The following is a 22589-nucleotide window of genomic DNA, read 5'->3' on the forward strand; positions in this document are numbered from 1 at the left end:
GGGCGGCGCGGCCATGGCGGCCGGGGCGGCACACGGGCTGGGCGAGGGCGGCGGCGGGTTCCTGGGCCCGCGCGTGCCGGCCGAGGTGGACGCCATGGCCCGGGGTGTGCAGGACGTGGGCAAGGAGACCTTCCGGCGACTCCTCAAAGGTAGGGACCGTGCGGGGCCGCGAGGCGCCGTCCCGGCGCGGAAGGGCCCCGCTACCTCCACACAGGGACGCGGGGGGTTCCCAGCCAGAGCCCATGGGCAGGGGCCGCGTTCAGGAAGCCGTGGATCCTAGCGGGAAGGCAACGACAACTACTGGAGAACTTCCAAAGGAGAGCAATTAATGTGGTGTAAGGCCTAGAAAGGAAGCCATATGGACTGAGGTCACTTGGTCTGTTCAGCCTGGAGAAGAGGAGACTGAAGGGAGACCTCATAGCTGGCTAGAAATTCCTCACGAGAGGCTGCGGAGAGACAGACACTGATGTCCTCTCTGGTGACTAGTGACAGGACACGAGAGAACAGCATAATGCTGTGTCAGGGCACTTCAGGTTAGGTATCGGGAAAAGATTCTTCCCCTAGAGGGTGATTGGGCACTGGAACAGGCTCCCCAGGAAAGTGGTCGCAGGACCAGCCTGACAGAATTCAAGGAGTGTTGGGACAATGCTCTCAGGCACATGGTGGGATTCTTGGGGTGTCCTGTGCAGGGCTGAGTTGGACTCGATGATCCTTCTGGGTCCATTACAACTCAGAACATTCTGTGATTCTGTGACAGCTGAGGGGCTGCAGCTGAAAGGCCACAGCTTCTTGGGACACTTCCCATTGCCTTTCCCGACAGGAAGCTAGAGCTGAGCTTTAAATAAAATGAGGGGCTTGCTTCGTTGTATTCTACAATTCTGTGAAATCTGTGATAATGAGGAACGGAGTTCTGCAGCTGTGGGTGGCCCCCGAACTCAGCTGAGTGCTGTTAAAGTCATTCCTGTCTCATCCCTCTGTCCCAGAGCGAGCAGCCCAGTCACTGTCAGGTTGTGTGTGGCAGTCAGAGACCCCGTGGGCATCTGCATTACGTGCAGGAGACAATGCAGCAACCGCAAGCTGCAGGTGTCCTACTGAGGTTGAAGGTGAAAGATTGACAATGATTTATTTCATTTTTATCTGTGAGGCTTCTCCCTGTGGTGAGAATTTTCTCAAGGCACCTTTGACCATCAAAATCAAGAGTTACCCTAATTTACTCAACTGTGTATGTAAAACAATAATGGAATAATGGAAGGGTTGATTAGCAGAGCGAAAGCACAGCTTGCTGGTGATCAGCTGAGAGGAGGGTAGCTGCTGCCCAGCATGGTGTGACCCTGACATGTTCTCTCAGCTAACATCCTGTCAGGGATTTTCTTTTTGGTTTGAAGGACTCAAAACATCTGGTAGCTGCTTTGTCTCTAAAAGTGTTGCTGCACAGTAGCAGAAACAGAGCAATGTATTCCGGGGTTCCTTGTAATACTTGAAATAATAAAGCTGTGTATAGGCAGAGGCATTTTGGACAGAAGTAAATACACATTAAATACATATTTGCTGTCCTAGTGCAGGGATGCAGAGACTGAAAAGCTTTATCAGTGCCAGGAAGCCTGACTGTCTGGGTTCAACTTTGATGTAAATTACCACCTGCTTTTGGGTGTGCAATAAATGCTTCCTACCGTAGTGGGGGCACACAGTCCTTCAAACTGCCTGGAGCCAGGGTAGTGACCCCAGTGCAGATCCCCCTGGAGTGGGTGGACACAGCCTCCCTCCAGGTTATGCAGAGCTGGCACAAGTCTCCCATCACTGTCTGCTCTTGCTGGCCTGTGACTCACAGTTTGCAGGGCAGCAGTTTTTCCTCTGAAGGTTTTGTAATCTTTGAAGATGTGATGGATTTCAACACTCTTGCACTTGCACCAAGTTCATTTTTTGAAGCTGTTGCTGTTACTCTATTGCTAAACAATGACTAATGTAAAAAATGAGATGCAGGTTCATATGCCTGCTCAGTCCATGATGTAAAAACTGCATATAACATTATCTGAGGGTTATCCAGCCAGTGTTATTGCAGGCTCTGCTAAACTGTCTCAATGATTGATTTCATTTTTGTCTGTGAGGCTTCTCCCTGTGGTGAGAATTTTCTCGAGGCACCTTTGACCATCAAAATCAAGAGCTACACAGCTGAGTAAATTAAGGATCTTGCTTTGCTTTCTTATTCACAGTCACTGTTAATGCACTGGAAGGAAAAGACTGCAAGGAATCTGTCAAGCTGATTGCAGAAAGTGCTAATCTCTCAGAAGAGCAACTTGCTTTCCTTATTTCTGGCATGTACACCCTCCTCCGAGAAGCATTGAGACTCCCCTTATCAACTTTCAAACAAGAAGTAAGTTCTGGGAGTATTTGGAACCCTGATAAAGTAAAAGCTGTGTCAGACACAAGTCACCATCTAAATCTCATTTGCCAGGGTGGGAAGCTGCACAAAAAAATGGTACTCCAAGTTAAGGTTGTTGGAAGAAACTTAAAAATCTGGAATTTATTATTTCACTTGTTGGGAAGACTTAGAGTGAGCTTTTTGAAAAAATATTTAAGCTTTAGGAAAATGATTCCTGTATCTATTTCTGCTTCAACATGTTTACTGTGCATGTTTGTTTTCACTCATAAATTAAAGCCGCCAAAGAAATCATAGCAAAATGTTGTTTCGTAGGCATCAGCACTCATTCTGGGTGTTCACACATACCACTCATTTTTGTCCACGCTTGTAATTTCTCATATTTGTTTGCCTCCCTTTGTTCATATTTCCACCATAGAGGAAGGAAGGTCTTATGGCCAGAACAATATAGTGGAATTTGGAAGAAAGTGCAATTTCTGCTTATGCTGTAGATGTTTGGTGTGAATATGTACACACCTGCCATGTTCCCAATCTCTATCCCCTATTCATGGCTATTTTCTTAATTTTTCATGTTCCTTTACCTTACTTTTTTTCTTTTCTCATTTTATTTTTATGTGAGTGAAGCACTTTTGGGATTCCAGTAGCTCTTGTTTAAGATACAGCTTCATATTTACCCAGGCATATTGGGGAAGCTCCCATATTGCAGGAAACATAGTTGAAGTATGCCTTTGATATTCAGACCTTATCTTTTGCCATTTCCTTTTTGTTGTCATAGTTTAAACAAGTAACTGCAAAATGTATCTGAGAATAAGGGCACATAGTTACTCTAAAAGAAAAATTTTTCTGAATAGCTGCATAAAAGAAGTGGCAGAGATGTTTTGAAAAATAAAGGCTTCCAAGGTATTTAGGTCTTTAAATCACAATTTGATTGAGCACTTCTGAAAATTCTTTTCAATATATCACCAGTCATTTCAAAACTACTGGCACTTGAGACTAAAATTTTTGGGGAGAGATACCAAATAAGTAACCAGTATAGATTCAGAAGGTAAAAAATGATCATTTAAGGCTATATCATGTAAACTTTCGTCTTCCTTCTCTTTTTAGGTTTTTAAGGAAGACCTGAAGGAGCTTGGGTATGCCCGTTTACACATTTTAATGTTTGTTTTCTCATGGCTTTTATGTAACTGCTTCCCCAAATTAACTTTTTTACACAAAAAAAGTTGTGTACAAAAAATTACCTGTAAATACCACATAACGCATCTGTTGCCAAACGTCACGTAAAGCCAGAGGAAAAAAACAGGTGTTGTGTAAGACTTGATTTAGAACTGAGCATGAGTAGTTTATTTCACATGCTGGGGAGAATGGTCTAATTTAGTCTGTAATGTAGGTTATGCAAATATGAGTGACTTTCTCTCTACCATCCCCACCTTGCCCTGCAATATTTTTTGAGGTGTTTGGTAAGACAGTGGTAGCATTTCAGAAGCTAAGAACTGCCCTACTTCTTTCCTTCTTTGAAAGGTCAATGATTTAACACTCATGAAACTCTACCACCATGTTCAGCTCTGATTTCTCCTGCCCATTTCCCAAGAAATCATGACATTTGTTACAGCCTTTGCCAAAATTTATGTCAGTCTTCCATGAGTATCTCTAAAGGGATCATATCCTAAAAGCTAGATATCAGATGCTAATAATGTTTATAGGTTTTGCCTTATTTCTCTATTCAGTAGCAATGAGAGAATAACGGCAGTAGATGTTTTCTTCTGTGGAGAAACCTTTGCACCAATTTAATTATTTTAAAACACTGTTTCCGCACATTTCTTTAACATTCTGATTGCTACCTAGGAGAAATAGGTGTGTTTCTAATGCCATCATTTTTCATCCTTATTTGTCTGTTTACCTGTACATTGGCTTTCTTCTCATAAGCAGTCAAGTCATAAGCATAATTTACTTTATGAGCAACTTCAGGCAAACTAAAACTGCAGATTTAGACATGTAATCGAGGTGTAATCAGTGAAAGGTGTCATTTGAGCCAACGTGAAAGTTTCCTTGCAAGTTGATACAGTTTTGTCTGCAGCTCAGTGCTGGAGTTAGGCCTGCCTTTTGTCTTGGGAGCTCAAGTGCAAGCTGCCGCCTGTGGCATGTCATGGAGTTCACACCCAGGTTAAAGTAGGTCAGTAAGAAACTGATTAATTGCTTTTCACCCAGTGTTTTTTGAGGTGCACACAGAATGTGCCAACTTTGATTACAGAATAACAAAGAATACTAAAAGCTCCATGCCAAGTTCTCTGGGGCTGGGTGAATATTCCTCTTCCAAGCAGTGGAGAAAGTTGGTATAGGAGTGTCAGAGGTCACTGTCTGGGCTGGCTGTGTCTAGAAGTGGAGACACCCAGGTCCCTGTCCTTGTCATTTGACCACACTTTAATGACTTACGCTTTTGTAGTTGTGTTTGGGGTTTTTTTTCTCACTTAATGGTTTATTCATACATTTTACTCAGACACTTTTCAGTCTGGATGATCTTTTTTTATATCTTTTATGTCTTGATAAATCTTTTTATTTTATTGTCCTGCAATGGGTGACAGCAGCAGTAGTTAGGTAACTGCATTTGTGTTGCTTGCAGACTTGAGTGTTTTGTGTGCTGCTAATTGCTGCTATGCTTCCAGTATTCTCACAGTATTGGGACTCTTCCTAACTTCCATCTCTGACGGTCTTACTTCCTGTGAGTATCTCTCTTCACCTTGTGGCTAAACTTTTAGAAGACTAAATAGCTTATTCTACTCTCAAGCTGTGATACTTAGAAATTCGGTAGCACCTTTAGCATCTTCAGTTCCTCTGGGAAATGTCATTTCCTACGTTTCCCAATGGGCTTGAGTTTGGAGATTAAATGCTTGCTTGTTTTCAAAGCACTTACTAATTACATTCAGACACACTGCTGGAGTGGCCATCCTGTGATCAACTGCATGAAGAGCATGACATTGGTTGAACAGTGGTGTCTTGGCATTATTGGCATCCAGTGTTTGAGCAGATGTTTTGCCTTTTAAGGCAAAAAAAGGTCCTATATCCCTCTTTTTTTTCTGTCTTCTTTTAAAAAGCTTGAGCTCTGTGCCATGTAATCTTTTTTTTTTTCAATTCTTGCATTCTGTTTTGTTTCTTTCAGTGAATCTGAAGCTTGAGCTAGTTCTGCCCATGTAATATCTTGTAATTCTCAATTTTCTGGTGAGATACCTGATCTTGGCTTCTAGTTTTGATGAAGAGAGAGGCTGGAATACATGCCCCCTTCTGATTGGATAGATCAATATTACTGGTTTAAAAGAGTTGCAGTTCCCTATTTCTTAGCCTGAGTGGCTGAGCCAGTGGGAATAAATTCACACTAACTTGTGGGTGCTTTTTTTTTCCCTCCCCTCACAGGTTATTAAATAACCTTATGACTCAGGCCAATAACATGGGATTGAAACATCATCACACATTTCTTGCCCTTTGAGTCCCTTCCTCAGAATGTTCTATTGAAAAGTGATTGCCATCTGTAGTTCAGGCTGAACTGTGCCATATTCTATCATCTGTGTCGTGTGTGACTGGCCTCATGTGTGCTGCTTGAGCCAGGAACAGAATTTTCAGCAAGGTTGTTGACTGCACTGCAAAAATATGGCAAACTCAAAGGTAGTGTTAATGCTTCTGTTTTAGTAACACTTGCTCTTGGGTCAAGCAAGTATTGTGATAGATATCATCATAATCATATTACAGCCCCCTCTCTCCAGCTATTCCACTACATAGACAGGATATCCAGTCAGCGTCAGATGGGTTAAATGATACACTTGCATGGAAAGTATAAGTAATGTTTGCAGAAATAGTCTTGTCTCTTCTGAAAGACAGACTCTTACAGCCAAAAAAGCACTGTTCTAGTGCTTGCTAAAATTAATTCCTTTTTATCCAAGCACCATTTAAAAATGTGGTTTAATCCCGTTTCTTCCTTTATGAATTCAAGCTGAAGTAACTGCTGTTTCATCTTCCCACTGTGTGAGTTGATGAGTTGTTTTTTCTCTGGTCGTTAGACACTGTAAGCTCTTTAGGACAGATAACTTCCGTGTTTGCTTTGATTTTTCTTCGATACACTGCTGTGTGTCTCAAGCCACTGGTGAGTGATGTCTGTGGGCACTGATTCATGGTGAGTGCTGGATTTAACTGTGGCAGTAGCAGTAGTGACTTCTCCCACTTGTCCAACCTGCCTCTCTGTAGGAGGTTACTGTCCCTGTGGCAAAGGCAGCTGAATGGATAGTGTTTGTTCTGTGGTCTTTGCAATTCACAGCCTGATCTATTGAACTGAAAATCAGCAGCAGCTTGTTTGTAAGGCAACAGCAGTGTCAGAGGAATGGTGAAGGAGTGGAGAGGTGTAAGGGTGGATGGAGTATGTTAGTCTATTCAACCAGTCCCCATGTATGCTCCTTTTGTAAGTAGTCTTGGCTACAAGGGCCTCTGAATTTTGAGGGGGTAATTCCTTCTGTCTTCAATACACTTGAGGTGAAAGTGAAATGAAACGTGTAAGTTTGGGATTTTTGAAGGCATGCATTGCTGGCCTACATTCTACACATATCAGAGCCATCAGTAAAATTTTTCTTGACTTTACTAAGAGGAGTTAAGCAAATACTGGGTTCTTTTGAAATATACTGTTGCCAATACGAGGTAGGACAGGAGGATGTAATACAGTTTTTAGGATTCCTGATATATAAACATAGGTCGTCCTTTTGAGAGCACTGACTGAATCAATACTGAAGTGCTTGCATAAGAGCTGGCAATTTTAAGCAATGGAAGATGGAAAATGTTGACACATCTTTTGTGTCCTGTAATAGATTTAAGGTTTTTTCAGATAAGGCCATATAACTGTGGTTACAAAGAAACCTAATTGTTTTGTCTTGCTCTTCTCTTTCAGAATACCAGAAGATTTCGTTGTGGACTTTTCTAGTGTAGTCTTTGGTAACAGGTTAGTGTCTTCATTGTGCAGATAGCAGGGCTGCACAGAGGTCTGCTGACACAAATCCTTGGTGTATTGAAGGAACAGCAATATTTTCCAAATTAATGAGAAGAAGACTTATCCCGTTATCTTGATTCAGCACAGTATGATGTCCATCATGCATGGCAGTACATGCATTAAGTAGCTTTCTTGCCAATTTTCAGTTTTTCTGTGTTCATCAGTATTTATAATGTTCTATAGACTGTGAGGTGGATCAATACCTACAGATGAAAGATGCAGTGCGGAATTACTCATTTTTGCCATCATTATCATTGCAAATTAGAGCAAAAGTGAAAGACTTGCTTTGTTGAGAGGCAGGCTATATCAGTCCTTTACGTGCTCTGGTTCATGGCAGCTTTCTCAGATAGCATTTCATCAAGTCTTAATGTACATTTCAGTTGGGAATTCTCACTGGGTGACTTGATGACAACACATATGAGATATCAAGTGCTCTGCCTGCTGTAATTCACTTTTTATTTCTCAGTAACTCTAGAGGAAGTTCTAAATCGAGAACTTTTTGAACAGCCTATCTCTTTTGTCCATTCTTGAGATTCCCTTTTTCTAGAAGTTTCTCTGCTCAACCATATTTAGCCTATTCTACCTCTAGAAATTTCTTGAACATTTTGAATATGCAAAACTTGTGCAGGACCAGGAGTTGGACTCTGATGATCATTGTGGGCCCCTTCAGGACACTCTGTGATTCCAATTTTCTTTCTTGAAACTTGAGGTCACTCAGCATGTAACGTCACTAACCCAATGCTGCTTCAGATTCTCTGCATGGAATCCTGATAATCATAGTTGTGGTACTTCAGTTACCCTCAAGAGTCTGAGTGCTGCTACGAAAGTTAAAAATATTTTTCATTTCTTTGATTAAGATCTTGGCTTACAGCTAAAGGTTCTTGGAGTAAAAATAAATTCAGTCTTCTCATCCTTTCTTTGCTCTTCTGTTTGAATTATAGGTGTTAAGATGCAAAATTCATGGTTGCAAAGTGGAAATATTGTTTGCAGTAGAGAAAGAAGATAAATTTAGATGTAATTTGAAGCATGCATGATTGTCTGTTTTCTACTGTGAAATCACGATGCTGGAAAATTTAGCTTTTTCTCATTTTGAAAGCTGTGATTATCCAGTGTAATCTTGCTCTGTGTTTTGAGACCAGTGAAGAACACCTCAGGTTTGATTTTCAGGCAGATCTGCTTCTACAATCCTAAATGTAACACTGAATCATACATATGCGTATTGAGTTGTAAATATATATGTTTGTGATGGTAAGAGATGCATTAGCATGTGATCAAAAATTCAGTAATTCAGTATGAGCTAGATAGTCCAGAAAAATACATTTTTAATACTTTTCTTGGCATCTTATCTTATTTTTGGAGTTCTGTTCACTCAACAACAGCTCTGAAGTATTTGGCATTTGTATTTGTGTCCCCACAGTTCCATCAAGCTATGTAGACTGAAAGAAAAACTTGCCACATTGACACCATCAAATAAGTACATGAAATTAAAACTGTTTTTTAAGGGAAAGGATAACACTAACTTCCTTTCTGAATGTTTATAATAAATGCACTGCTTTTTTTTTTCTAATAGTGTAGCTTTACCTTCTACCAGGAGGGTACATTCTGTGTGCCATTTGTCAGCATTTCACACATAGCGGTTTGTTCATCCTTCCAGTTCAGTGGCCTGCTAGGCATATCTTGTTATGTGCATAGGGAATCATCCAGAACTTGTCTTTAGTTTTGATACTGTTAGATCAGCTGCTGCTCCAAATTCTCTAATCTTTCATTTTCGAGTGCTCTTCTGTTGCATCCTTTAGCAGGTGATGTTCTTGTCACCAGGCGTATCATCCTTTCCACCATAGCTTGAATGGTCTCTAGGATGGTCTCTACCCAATCCATGGTCTTTTACTTGTTCTGACTTCTGCCTTCTGCACAGTGTGCTGACAGTATATTGCAGCTGCTGGCACAGAGTGTTTACAAAATGTAATTATAGTCTGTAGGTTTTGGATGTAAGATTCGTTGAGTCTTTTCTGCCCCATTTTGCTATTCCTTTCAGAAACCAATGGCTTGATTAGCAGCCTGTGTAATTTCTGTATGCATGTTGGTCACTATGCATATTCTGTCATCTTTGCAGGATTCTTGCAGTTCCCATTGTGATCTTGTCCAAGCTGGGAAGGTCCTGATAGAAGCATAAACTAAGCTTTAGAAGCTGTGACTCTTCCTGGGAGAATGGTACAGAAGTGTAGTCCTGACCAGAAGTAAAGCTTTGTGTTTGACCACAGAAATGCCATCTTTCAACAATATTCAGAAGCTTCCCCTCTGTTTGGGAGGTCACCATTTCTGACCTTTCCCACCACTGCTATGTACAGCATCTTTCTGTTTTTAAAACTCCTTTATTCCCCTGGAGTGCTGGTGCTGCACTGAATGGACTGACTTCCATTGATGGGAGTTAGCATGTCTTAAGGAAACAGTAGCAGTGTGGCTATTTTTAGGGAGTCTCCAAATTAAGCAATAGTCTGGCAGCAGCTCTCCACTGAGGGAAAGGCCTGTTCTTATTGTTTAATCCTGCTAATGACTGTTCTAGACTCCTGCTCCTCATGGCTGCACCCAGCTGTGATGACCTACTTCATATCCAGGAGTTGACAGTGAGTAAGAACCAGCTGATCTACTTTTTTTGCTCATTCCTTTACCACGCTATTAGGAATGTGTGTCACTTCTGACGCCCCCCCCCCCCCCCCCCCCCCCCCCACCAAAGAGATAAATTCTTTCTTATATCACCTTTGCGACATACAGGACTACTGGAGGATCTCAGCCTGTCAGTCCTGTGTACCTTATCGGATCATTAATCTTCTTGGGCAGTTTGTAAAGGCACCAGCTAACTTGCACACAAGAGTCTGAGTAGTGATGTTAGACTGCCATTCCTACAGTGCTTGATTTGTTCAGAGAGGATTCCTTTCTGATGTAAAGTCTGTAATTAGATTATGCCTAGCACCATGGATAAAGGATGTAATGTTTCTTATCCTGCCCTTAGTGGAAGTACAGGAGTAGCCTTGAAATGTACCGTAAATAACTTACAGGGACATGGGATGCTTAGCAAGGAAAGAAAAAAAAAGGTAACACAAAGTCCAGAGGTCCAGCTCCTGAATGGCCCAGCTCAGTGACCTTGTTCTGAAATTATTTCTGCATATATATCTAAAAACGAATGGTTATTATGTATTTGTATCAGATTTATCTTGTTTAGTTATCCAGAACTTAGGATGCTGTTAAAATTTTAAAGATTGTCAACCATCTGAAGTTTAATTGCTGTTAACTATATTTCTGCACAGAAATAAACTAGGGCTTGATCAGCCTGATTTTTCCTGCAATATGAGTAACAAATGAAGTGCTTGGCTTCTTACACATTAGACTAGGCAAAATCTTGAAGGTTGTGCTGGGGTTCGCAATGAACATTATGTAAGGAACTTAGAGTTTGTAAATTATGTTGGATTAACAAGAACCGCTGTGGGGTTTTTTAATTGTGCTTCAAAATACACTCAATACACTAATATTATGTTTTAAACATTGCTGCTTGCCAGTGCTAGATGGTTTTTGCTGAAGAAGGACAGTGACCTTATGCAACTGTTTTGCCTAAGTCATCTGTCTTATCTCTGCTTGCTTGTTTCTGTTGGATTTGCATGAAGGTAAAGATACATTTGCAGGTGCCTTTCTTTGCCTCACAGTTGCATATAATTGAAATAATAGGTATGCCAGCCACCACAATGACTTACTAAACTTTATAGTGACATCAGTTTACTAGAATTACACAGTCACTTGGTCTCTTTTTTCAACATGGACCATAGTTAAGCATAGAAAAAGGGGATAATCTGAGCACAGCTGTCTTAAATCCACAAAATCTCCACTTGTTCAGACCTAAGTGAGGACAAATGTAGGAGAGAAACAAGTTCTGGACAGGTTTGTGCCGAGGAATCCTGTTTTCTCTTTAGATTGTTTCTTCTTTTATGAATTTACATTCCAGTCTCCTATTTCCTATTCACTCTTTAGGCGTCCCACTTCTGAAGGCACAGCTCTGACACAAAGAAGTCGGCTACCAAGTATCCGGGACTTCAAGTGGAGAGTGGATGTAGCTATATCCACAAGGTATAAAAGAGGATCATGCACATCTCTGAAATTACCTAAGATTAAACTGATTTCTTGTGCTGCTTAAAAATTTTAGTGGGGTCAAAATGGGGCTTGCTATTAGGGATTGCCATATAGCATTAAACAGTAAGATACAGGTGGAATTTTCTGAACAGTGTAGAAGTTAGTGTATATATGCTTTACTGCTGGTAATATTTCACTCAAAGTTTGAGTCTCTCATTTTAAAACTTAATGGAGCTGGTACAAATCCACAGGTCCTAGCGATGATGGCATAAATTAGTCAGACGGAGCCTCAAGCAGCTAGGCAAGCTCTTAGTTTCACTGGAACAGGGGAGGGTATTCATCTATTCAACTTCTCAAGCAGACCATCATTTGTTGCACATATTAAATGATTTTCCATCTCTTGTATTCTGCTTCTACAAAGAGGTTTCAGGACAGCACCTTTACACTGCCATAGTTATGTAACTGGTCATTGAACTACCTCCTAGTTTCTTTCACAAAACAGGAGTAAAACCCTTTGAGATCATTCTGCCTGTGCCTGCAGTGAACAGCTTCTTACCATCTGCCACAGCAGAGGCATCTGGGGGATGGATCTTTGTCTAGAGCCAGAAGGAAACAGAAACCTGTTGACTGTGCTGTTTGGTCTCTGTCTAGTTCTAACCAAGACAGACCAAGCTGAAAGAAATTAGATTATCCAGTCTTTGTTAGTAGTGTAAATTGTTAGCATCAGTGACTTCATGTTGCGTGTCTGAATACCTGCATCTGGGAGAGAGTGCAGTCTCTTTGTTGCCAGAGTTGAGAGGCCCATAGCTAATCAGGGATTGTCTTCCTGAAATCAAGAAAAAAGGCTCCTCAGAGAAAATTGGAATGGCCACAAGCTACTAGTTCAGGTGACTTTCTGATGAGCTGTGCTGTAACACCACACAGGTATTACTCTGTAGAAAAAGAATCTGTACTGATAAGAGAGCAAAATGTCCAGGTAAACATCCTCAGGCACAGTGCTTGCGAGCTGAAAGTAGATCCTATGATTTGTTTTCCAAGCAACACAGAAGCAATACATTACCCTTTTTTTGTTTTCCTTCCTTTTAGTTTTGTTTTCAGTTAATCTTCCCACTGGGATTTCTTGTATATCATCCAGCAACAGCCTCTGCAGGGAGGTATGGCAGCTTTGGGCTTTGGGCTGTAGTGCCTGTCTGTACCTGAGCAGGCTTTGGCAACATCAGTTGATGGAAGCTGCACAAGAATGACTCATTTCCCTTCTTTGGGTCATCAAATAAAATAACACACGAATTTAGGATGAAGCCTGGAAGAGGTTGATTCCCCAAATGAGGTGGCAGTTGGACGTGTGAATGGATGGAAATGATTAATGCAGCATGATGAACTGCAAAAGAGAGCTATGCATTATTTTTGGCAGTACTTGGTCAGCTCTTATCCCTATCATAGTTCCAGTAAAGCAATTATACAAAAATGAAAGTGCTCCTAAACTTGCAGTTATTAAACTATTAACTAAATGTTAAGTCTCAATACTGAGGTAAATTGGACAGAACTCTTGTGTTCATGAGTTTCTAGCTAGACTCTGTGACTGAAATTACTCATGTTCTGTGTAAAGCCTCCATGAACATCTAAAATTGTTAATGTGCAATGCTGTACTCATCACACTGCTGATGTCTACTGCTGTAATACTAATGATGTAAATAATTTCAGTTCACTGGCCCGTGCACTCCAGCCATCCATTCTGATGATGATGAAGCTTTCAGATGGGACAGCTCATCGCTTTGAAGTAAGTCTGATTGCCATAATAAATAGCAAGGAAACCACTTGAAGTTTTATTTAGAGAGTTTAATTATTACTTGAAATACTAAAGCTTTTGTAGAAAATGTGTTACCATTGGTTGGTTTGCTTTGGAATCCTTCATGTTCAGTGTAGCCACATAAAATATTTAATGTAATACCAATCAAAATAATTTCATACCTTGTTCCTACACATGTTCTGCTGAACTGCAATTTATTAGAAGAACATTAATTACTGGAAAGCAGCGTTACATAATATCTGGTTTGATTAAAAGTTATGGGGTTGTTATGAACTGTAACCTTCAGACCTGATGGTGGCTCTTGAGGGCAGGAAAATTACTGGGGTAGTTTATATAATGTATGATACACTTCTAAACCTCCTGCATTTGGCAGAGAACGGTGACATTCTTTTCTGTGGCAGAGGTAGTTTTATTCTTTTTCTTCAGAACTGTTCTGGCACTAGAAAGTAAAAACAACCTCTTTGCTTGTTACAGGATTAGTCAGTGGCGGTATTTATGACACTGTACCTAAAGGCTTGCCAGAAGATGGCATAAACTCTTCCATAATTTTAACCTTTGAAAAGGAATGCTATTTGTTCTATATATAACATGGTGGTGCATACAGGAATTCAGTGCACAGCAGGCATTGTTACATTTGAACTCTGTACAGATTTTGGCTTCAGTTCTCTCATTAGTAGTAGTCTGGAAGAAGCACCAAAGCCCTGTGTGTTGAAAGAGGTGGACTGATTTTAATGTTAAATTGTTTTGCAAGAAAGCATCTGTTGAGGAAGGCATAAATTCTGTGCTACATTGCAAACTGCTGAGGGTGTCACGTCACAGGAGATGAAATTTACCCCTCTGACAGTCCAGCTCAGAGCATCCCATACGCTGTATTTGAGGACTTCCATGGAACTTAAATGATGCCATGGACTTCAGGTTAACCCTTTACAACAGGGTAAGTTTCACTTGTGAGAATAAAACCTAGTTTATATTCTTCACTGTTTAGATTTGCCACTTTATTTCCTGGCATATAATGTCAAGTGTTGGTCTTGATGCCATTGTTTCTGACTGTTTTGGTTTGATTTTAGGGGTTTTTGTTGTTGTTGTTGTTGTGAATCTGTGGAAGACCCTTTGTTATTCGGCAGTGGAGATGTGTTTGTCCAGCGCACACAGGAGTGCAGATATCTGATAGCAGACAACGTGCTTCTCTTAGAATCAGCTCTTTGCTGGTGCTGCTGCTTGGATCTGAATGCCAAGGATGTGACTGCAAACAGGATTTCTATATCTCATGAGTGGTCTACCACAGTTTAGTAGCTCTTTGTGTTTTGGTTGTAATATGCAAGTAAATATAGTCCTCAGCTCTTCAGTTTTCCTTTATTTGAACACGTTCAGAATGTCCTGCTAACTAACAGGGCTTATGTAAGATGGTAAGTCCAGAAAATATTTCTGTTGTGAACAGTTTTAAAATGTGTATAGCATAGGGAGAAGTTACATTCTTCGGTCTCCATTTGGTATTTTAATCAGTGTGACATCTGACTGAAGATTTTTTCAAAAGCAGTGGGAATTGCAGCATTTTGAGTCTTGTATATATGTCAAAAGTGAAAAGGACATGGTGCCTTTTTATGCATTTCTGATGTATGTGGAAAATGCAAATCAGATGTTGGATTCCTCTCATAGAATTGGTATCTGTGCTACAGTGGGCAGAAGGATGACAAGGGTCTCTGCCAAAAGAACTGCTGTCTTCAGTGCAGTCAAAGGAGTAAGTTAGGCAGTGCTGTGCAGACAGCATGGGACCAGCCAGACTGTACTGGACACTTGTGTGAGCACGTGTTTGTGCACTGCACTGATGTCACCAGTCTGTGTCACCAGTCTGTGCCTGCACTCGGCTGGGGGTCTGCCTTCACAGATAAGATTTCCATCCGCTTGGCTTCTCAGGCTTGAAATGGTAAAGGAGAGCCCATGAGTCTCCTGCACAGCTGAAAAAGCTTTATATGATTAACCCAAAATCTTTTGCCTTCCACATGTAGTGCCCAGTGCCCTTTGCTTTTGAGGTTGCTGTCAAGTCTCTTGCCTCAAGTCTCCATTCCTTTCTTTTGCAAGTTTGGACAAGCAGAGTATCTTTAATTTGTTGCTTGAGAATTCTGTAGTCTCCATGACCTTCCAGATGTCTTTCCTTCCGGTCCATGACTTTTACATCACCAAAGCAGCTCTCAGTTTACATCCTTGAGTATTTCCTTTCTCTCATCAGGCAGTACAGAAAATGTACCATGTAGGTGTTCTGTTTTTCCCCACTTTCCTTTTCCACGTGGATTAACTGAATTTTTTTAACCTCAAATCCTTTGTCTTAAGTCTGGAAAAAAAGAAAAAAAAAGTATTTTAGGAGAGATTGGCCTTACACTGCGGAATGTTCGCTTGCCACAGGCATGCCCTAGTCAAGGTTCTTGAGATGTCTTGTGTTTTCTAACCTGAATACTCTGTTTCAGTTGCCAGTTGCAAAGTTTCAAGAACTGAGATACAATGTTGCCCTTATACTGAAGGAAATGAATGATTTGGAGAAGAGGAGCATACTGAAGATCCAAGACTGAACACTTTTAAATTGGGAGTTTATGGAAGAGATCTGAAACCGTCAGCATGTTTTGTGAATGCCAAAACAGGGGACCATCACCACTTTGCCTCTATGAACTTCAATGTGGCATTTATGATGTCTGCTGTAATTTTTTTTTTTTTTCAATTCAAGTGTTAAAAGCACAAGCTCTTTCTGTAAGACTTAGGAAAAGCAAAACATATATCTATGAAAAAGTATAATACTGTTTGTGAGCATTTTTGCATGATTCATCAAAACGTTTTTTAAATAACTTCTTAATAGATGTAAGAGTCATTTATTTCTGATTATGATTCATAACTCTAATTTTTTTTGAAAGTGTGCTACCGGAAGCCCCATCAATGTGTATGTATCATAAGAAAGTTCTGCAATATTTCAAATAAAAAATAAAATAACAAACCCACTCCTGCCTTCTAGTATGACAAATATATTCTTGAGTTTTGCATTAAATTGTTGCCTTGTTTCTTACTAAGTGACTGTGGTTTAGCTCTGGATATTTAAAGGCTGATTTGGAAGAAATTTGGAAGTCTGTGGATCAAGAAAGAAGTACCATCTGAGCTTCCAGGACTAATTCCATGGAATTACAGCAGTGGAAAGGTGAGATCTATGTCTTTATCTGGTTGATCAGAATGGGCTGAATAGCCGTGAGCTCATAGTTTTGTAACTGGAAATGCCTGCCTCTTGTTTCATGTGTTGCCTGTGTGTTTGATTCCATGAATTTAGCTGACATGACTAGGCAGAAGCCTCTGGCCTGCAGTGATGGTGAGCAGCAAGAGGCAGTGATCTTGTAACCCACTACAGCTCATCAGTCGTGCAGGCCAGACCCCAGCATGAAGGGGCTGCCTACAGCCTCTGGGACACAAGTCAGAGGTATGAGGATATCCAAGCCCCCAGGTCGAGAAAGCAGTCAAGCACAGGCTGAAGTTCCCTGAATTGCTCAGGCAGTTGGACTGGATGGTCATTATAGGTCCCTCCGTTTGTACCGGGGTAGTCTGTTAGTCGTTTGGCCCATGAGTTTACCTTGGAAGGACTGCTTAATGTGAAACATGTTTCAAGTCTCGTTTAAATGCTGTGGGACCACATGTATGTCCCTAAGAGCTTTGCCAAGAAAGGATGAATTCCTCAATCCTTGCCTGAATGAATTTTCTCCAGCAGCAAAGACAGGGAGGCCGTGAGCAATTGCCCAAAGACAGCAGGCTCTGGGCTCTAGAACTCATCTAAAGTCAGACATACTTTGGAAAGCACATGCCACTGCCACTGTTAAGCATTGTTTTTTTCCAGCTAATTGCAGGTTTTCTATCACAGTAGTACCACCCATACTTCTCTTTCATGTTTTCATGATTGTAGAACTTGCCTTTGTCTTCCTTACTCCTTGCAGAAAACTACTGAAATTAAAATTGTGGATTAAGGACGTCTTTTACACTCCCACAGATGTTTGTGTAGGAAAGGATGACTTGCCTTTTGGATTTTAAAAATCACAACAATCATAGTAAGACTTACTCATCATACTTTTTAAGAGGAGACTTCTTTGACAGCAGTCCATACCAATCTAAAGATTGCTGAATAGCTGTGGTCCAGAAAGCTTTTAAAACCTGTGCAAGAATGTGTCCTGCAGTTTCCAATAAACCATCAGCCAGGATTTCAAACTGTTCAAAAGCTTCCTGTTCCATTTGCTTTGTAGCAGACTCATCAATAGCTTCCAGCTTTGATCCATACTGCATCTTAGTCTATTAACTTCCAAGTGGACTGTAGACTGCATTAATTCTTCTATGAAGCTTGTTCATCTTCCTTCTGGAATTACGTTATCACAGGCTGTGAAACAAAACATACATCCTTGTGTGCCTTTTTACATTTCCCTTCGGAATGTTTAGGTTTACATGGTTGCAAACTGGAAATGTATCTCACTGAGCCTAAGTGAAGTCTTTTCAGACAAAGGGAATTCTGCTGACTGGAGGTAAAATGACCTGTTGCTCAAGGCATTTGCAAAGTTGTTTTTTACTGTCAGAGCAGAGGAATCCAGAAATACCTTCCAGATAAAATATATTCATTTGGTGGTTCTGTAACAACAATTGCTCATGTTCTCCAGAAATGGAAAGGCTTCCTGACCAGATTTATCATGTTCTCTGGACTACTTAGTCTCGAGTTTGTCTTGCCACACATTAGGCAGCAGCTTACTGTAATTGGAGGTTTACCATGTATGCTGAGAGGTGCTTGAAAACTTGGGGTGTTCATTCCTCTGTACTTAAGAATTAATTTGGCCTTTCCTCCTGACAAATTAGTAAAGCAAAAGTTGTCGCCAAAATGGCTAGTGGGAGTACACAGTGGATAGTTCCTCGCTTTTGCTAAAATAAGAGTCTTCAAAATATTGTTAGGTTTTTCAGAATTCATAGTGAATTACTTGTTAAATATTTGTTCTATGTTGAAATATCTTCTTCCTTCACAACCAAAATACTCTGGAATTTCACTGAATTTCTGACTCTAGCCCTTTCATTCCAATGCAGAACAAAAGCAACCTTCTAAGAATCTGGATATGGCTGAACCGAAATCATTTTATCCAAGTCACTGTTGGTTTGGTTATGCTTCAAGGGCGCATTGTGAATCCCCCTTCCAGTATCATGCAGTGAGAGATACAGCCTGAGTGGGATGCTTGCTTTGTCAGTCCTGAGGTCTTGTCAAGCTGATCACTAGTCAGTCATCAATTAGGCAGGCAGGGGTTTGTGTGGGAAGGGCACTGGGGTTTTTTCTTATTACACAGTTCATGGACCAGTAGGTAACAAGGACCTTTTGCAGGCTCTGTTGGTATTTTTCCTTGAAAAACAAACCCCCGTGATCATGTTGCTCTCTCTATTGGTGCCTTGCATTTATTTAAACTGAATCATGTATTTGTGTCTAATTGTAGTGATTTTCTAACCATGGCATATGAACATAAACTTCTGCATTACAACTTTTCTTTAATTTCCTTTGTTGGGGACAGAACATTATGCCTTTTCTTTCAAGATTAATTAATTTTAAACAGATTTAAAATAGAACTTGCACTTGATTGTTCCTCAGTGGAAATCATGTGTGTATGATAGCAAGGATGCCCAGTACATGAAGGAGTAGTCACCATAGGCAGAATGCAAAAGAAGAGGTAAGGATACTTGCCAAAAGTCATTCAGAGGTTCAGTGGCAAAATAGCACAGAAGAATGCACGTGTCTTCTCCTCTTGTTCCCTATGCATAAGTTAGTGCAGCTTCCTGACACAATGGTCAGGCCTCCTGCTTGGTGGTTTTTTTTAGTTACCTCAACTGCATGGGCCATCAGTCCAAATCTGTTCTTGCTATGGACTATTACAGCACGTGCAGAGCACATGGAAATAAAAAGCCATCTGTGGCTGTATTTGTGATGTGACTTTTCACATCCCTTCTTCCACTAGAGAAGGAGCTCTGTCAGTGTGACTGGTGGTTTGGAATTTCACACTTGGGTTAGTTATGTTTGAGAGAGGAAAGAAGCAGATTTATTGGTGGCTTTTGTGGTCTCAGAGCCTGATGCAGTTTACAGATCCAGAAGAAGGCTGAAGAATGTAGTCATGCTCTCATGCTGCCTGTTATGCCAGCCATTAACTGCTGGAAGAAGATCAGTATTGTGCTCATTGTCATTAAAAGGAAGAAATTAATCCTCCCTTTGCAGAAAAATCATACAAGGGAGATGTGCTTTTTCAGAGTGAGTCACCTCCTCACTTTAACTTTTTCTGTATATGTAAAGGATAAATCCATTCTTGATCTCATGAACAATGCAGGTAGGCAGGAGGGTGCCTTTTTGCCTTTTTCTTTTTTCTTTTGCCTTCTAATCAAGTACACCTCATGACCTACTGCTGCTCCAAAGCCATGAATATATGTATGAATGTATGAAAACTCTATGCTTTCAGGATGCGTTATATAAAAACACCCCTGCATATCTAGATTATGTATGATCAATTCACACAGCTGTTTTAGCTAAAAAAGTCTTTGCAGAGCCAGGCCTGATGTCAGAATCAAATATTTAGTAGTTGTTTGACTTCTAGCAAACAGTAAATCAGCATCTTGGCTTTAAAGTATTTTGCTGTTAGTGATTCTATGGCTCACTCTGTACCTGTCACACCCCACCAAGTACTAACATTTACCAAACACCACGCATACCAGGAACTAGGAGAGGCGGAGCCAGCTGGTTTCTCCCCTAAAAAGTCAGAGTTGCTGCCCATGGGCCATCTGTCATAAGGTTTTAACTATTTGCAGGCTTGGGATAAAGGTCTATGTTCTGAACTCTCCTAAGCACACAGCTCCCACCATGGGGAGTAGTTCATACACACAGCTGCTCTTTTCCCTTGAAACATTTCAGCCATGTGTAAGAGAATTCCCAGAAGTGCATTTCCCAGTGCTTTTTTGAGACTCCTTTCAGTCCGGAGCGCTCAGACTGCCAGCCAGCCCTGCAGATGCTTTCATACACTGAGAATAGGAACTGTGAAAGTTCCTTTCAGAGCACAACTGCTGATTGCATTTCCTATGATAAATCTATTCCCCTTCCCTATCTTGAATTCATGTGCTGCTAGAAACCCTCCCTTTATATCATGACTTTTCTCTTTAAGTGTCTGCTATGTAACTATGTAAATACTGGTGGCGTATCTCTGATAGAGAGATTGTCACTGCATTGCTACTGGTAACCAGTGGTTATGTCACTTTCCCTCGCTTGAATAGGCTTTGACTCATAGTGGTTTTCAGGACAATGGTTATAAAATAACACACTGAGGGGTTGCTGAGACTATAGTTTTACAATAGAGACAACTATTTCTTCTTTTTTCTTAAGGGTTTGTTCTTTTATAGCATGAGATTTTTCTTGCATGGAAGTTTGGAAAACAAGAAGTCTATGTTAGCAAGCTGGAGCCTGGAGGGAAAACTCCACACTCCTGAGCACAAATGCTCATTCTTTCTAACTCTTCTGAAGCATACTTAACTGAAATTTTAAGTGCTTCTGTTGTCCCACCTTTCTTTGGATTACTTGCTGGCAGGCTGTGCCGTACTTTGGATTGTAGTCTGATTTAAGTGATGGCAGAAAGAAGTACTGAAACCAGTGGTTATTCCATTATTTTTCTAATTAAAGGGTTTGCTTGAGAACAACAGTTAGATGTTAAACTTTTTCTTTCTTTTTTTTAGAGATTCAAGAACCCTAGAGACAAGGGCCAAATTTTTGGCAGATGCAAAATGTCTTCGCATCACAGGAATCAAAAACAATTGAATGGTCTGGTGGCTGGCTTCTGTTTCCAGGTACATATCTGATTTTCTGTATAAGCATAATGTTGCCTACACTTGGACACATAAACATCACAAAATTAGCCCTCATTATTAATTCAAAGTATGTATCATTCAAGGTTAAAATCCAGATTTTAAGCAGTTTTAAACTAATTTTTCACTTTAAATCTAAGTTTATCTGAATTTTCTCAAGTATCCTCCATAAACAAGGTCTTGAAAAACTCAGGTTGCCTCTCCTTTCTTTCATGTTTTCTCCTGTCCATTCCTGTCAAACTCCACAGACAGGGCTTGTCCCTTAATAACTGCTTAGCTCACCTAGTCTAAGCTGGGGAGTCCAGACACTTCTGTAAGTAAGAAAATGGAAATTAATTCCTTCATCCCCTCTCTTGAGCTTCATGGGGAGGCTGATTATATCAGTAGTAGGATATAATCAGAAATTTCAAATTCTGCAGTGGATTTTAAGACACTGTGAAAAGTGCTCTATATTTTTAGAATGTAAGTGTGTGTATACATAACGCGGACGTTTCTGGTGGCAGTAAATATGCATAAAGCTGCAAACAAAAAGCATTACACAACTTATTTTAGAAGAACAGCTTCTTCTTTGTAGTAGCACAGGTGATTTTCTCCCTAGACTACATTTAGCACAGACAGTTACACAACTAGTGCAACTCTCACATCTAACAAGAATTGGTGGGAACGTGCAGATTGAAACGGTCAACAGAGCTGTTCTTAAGTAAAACAAAGATACATCAGAAGGCATATGCTTTTCATCTAGAATCTGGCACGAACAGGTAGAGCTGTGCAACATGCCACACTGCAAAACTAAATAAACACAACATTCAGCTTCTAGTGTTTTCCTTAGTTGTTCTAAAACGAAGACTACCTGACATTAAAATAGCTTCACTACTACGTAGATCACCTTAAAGAGAATGATTAACTGTGTAGCTACAAAGCTTCATTATTCCAGTTCTAGCAGGAAATGGCATTCTCGGTTTTCAAAATCACTTCGAGCCGATATTTCTTTCGCATTATCGGAGGTACCAAAACACCGAACCCTAGAGCGAATTCCGTGTCTCACCGAGACGCCGGTGCAGACCAGCGGGTCAAACCGAACTCCGAGCACGGTGTGCTCGGTGGGCAGCTCTCCGCAGCCCAGCGCCTCGGTTCTCCGCACGGCTCAAACCCCCCCCACCCTGGGGGAAGCGCCGCTGGGACGGGGTATGCGAGGGGGTGGAGGAGCCGAGCCGGGGCCAGAGCGGAGCAGCCCCTCTCGGCGCGGGCCAGGCCGACGCGTTACAAAACCGCCTGGTTTTGTAACAACCTGCGGGCGCTGCCCAATGAGCGCCGCCGCCGCCGTCACGTGCCCGTCTTTATATAAGCGGCGGCGGCGGCGCGGGGCGCTCCCGGCGCGGGGCGGTAGC

The 22589-nt window shown here is 41.1% G+C and overlaps 1 protein-coding gene across 3 annotated transcripts; it reads left to right on the top strand.

The window, feature by feature from the left end:
• The first annotated feature begins 6 nt into the window (after positions 1-6).
• On the top strand, positions 7-16307 carry COMMD5 (COMM domain containing 5). 3 transcript variants are annotated; one of them, XR_006016039.1, is made up of 8 exons: positions 7-149; positions 2211-2371; positions 3482-3510; positions 7299-7349; positions 11418-11513; positions 13218-13293; positions 14075-14257; positions 15786-15901. XR_006016039.1 is itself a non-coding variant. In XM_042027951.1 (7 exons), the coding sequence occupies exons 1-7, from the start codon at positions 14-16 to the stop codon at positions 15885-15887; spliced, it is 651 nt and encodes a 216-aa protein (XP_041883885.1). In that variant the 5' UTR covers positions 7-13; the 3' UTR covers positions 15888-16307. The 3 variants fall into 3 exon arrangements, 2 of the variants coding, with proteins under 2 accessions (XP_041883885.1, XP_041883899.1); XM_042027951.1 differs by lacking the exon at positions 14075-14257 and having other exon boundaries at positions 15786-16307; XM_042027965.1 differs by lacking the exons at positions 7299-7349; positions 14075-14257 and having other exon boundaries at positions 15786-16307.
• Positions 16308-22589: the final 6282 nt, after the last annotated feature.

Source organism: Corvus kubaryi, unplaced genomic scaffold, assembly GCF_017639235.1.
Source record: "Corvus kubaryi isolate FWS band 111438036 unplaced genomic scaffold, C.kubaryi_AGA036_p1.0 130, whole genome shotgun sequence".
Taxonomy (NCBI): Eukaryota; Metazoa; Chordata; class Aves; order Passeriformes; family Corvidae; genus Corvus; species Corvus kubaryi.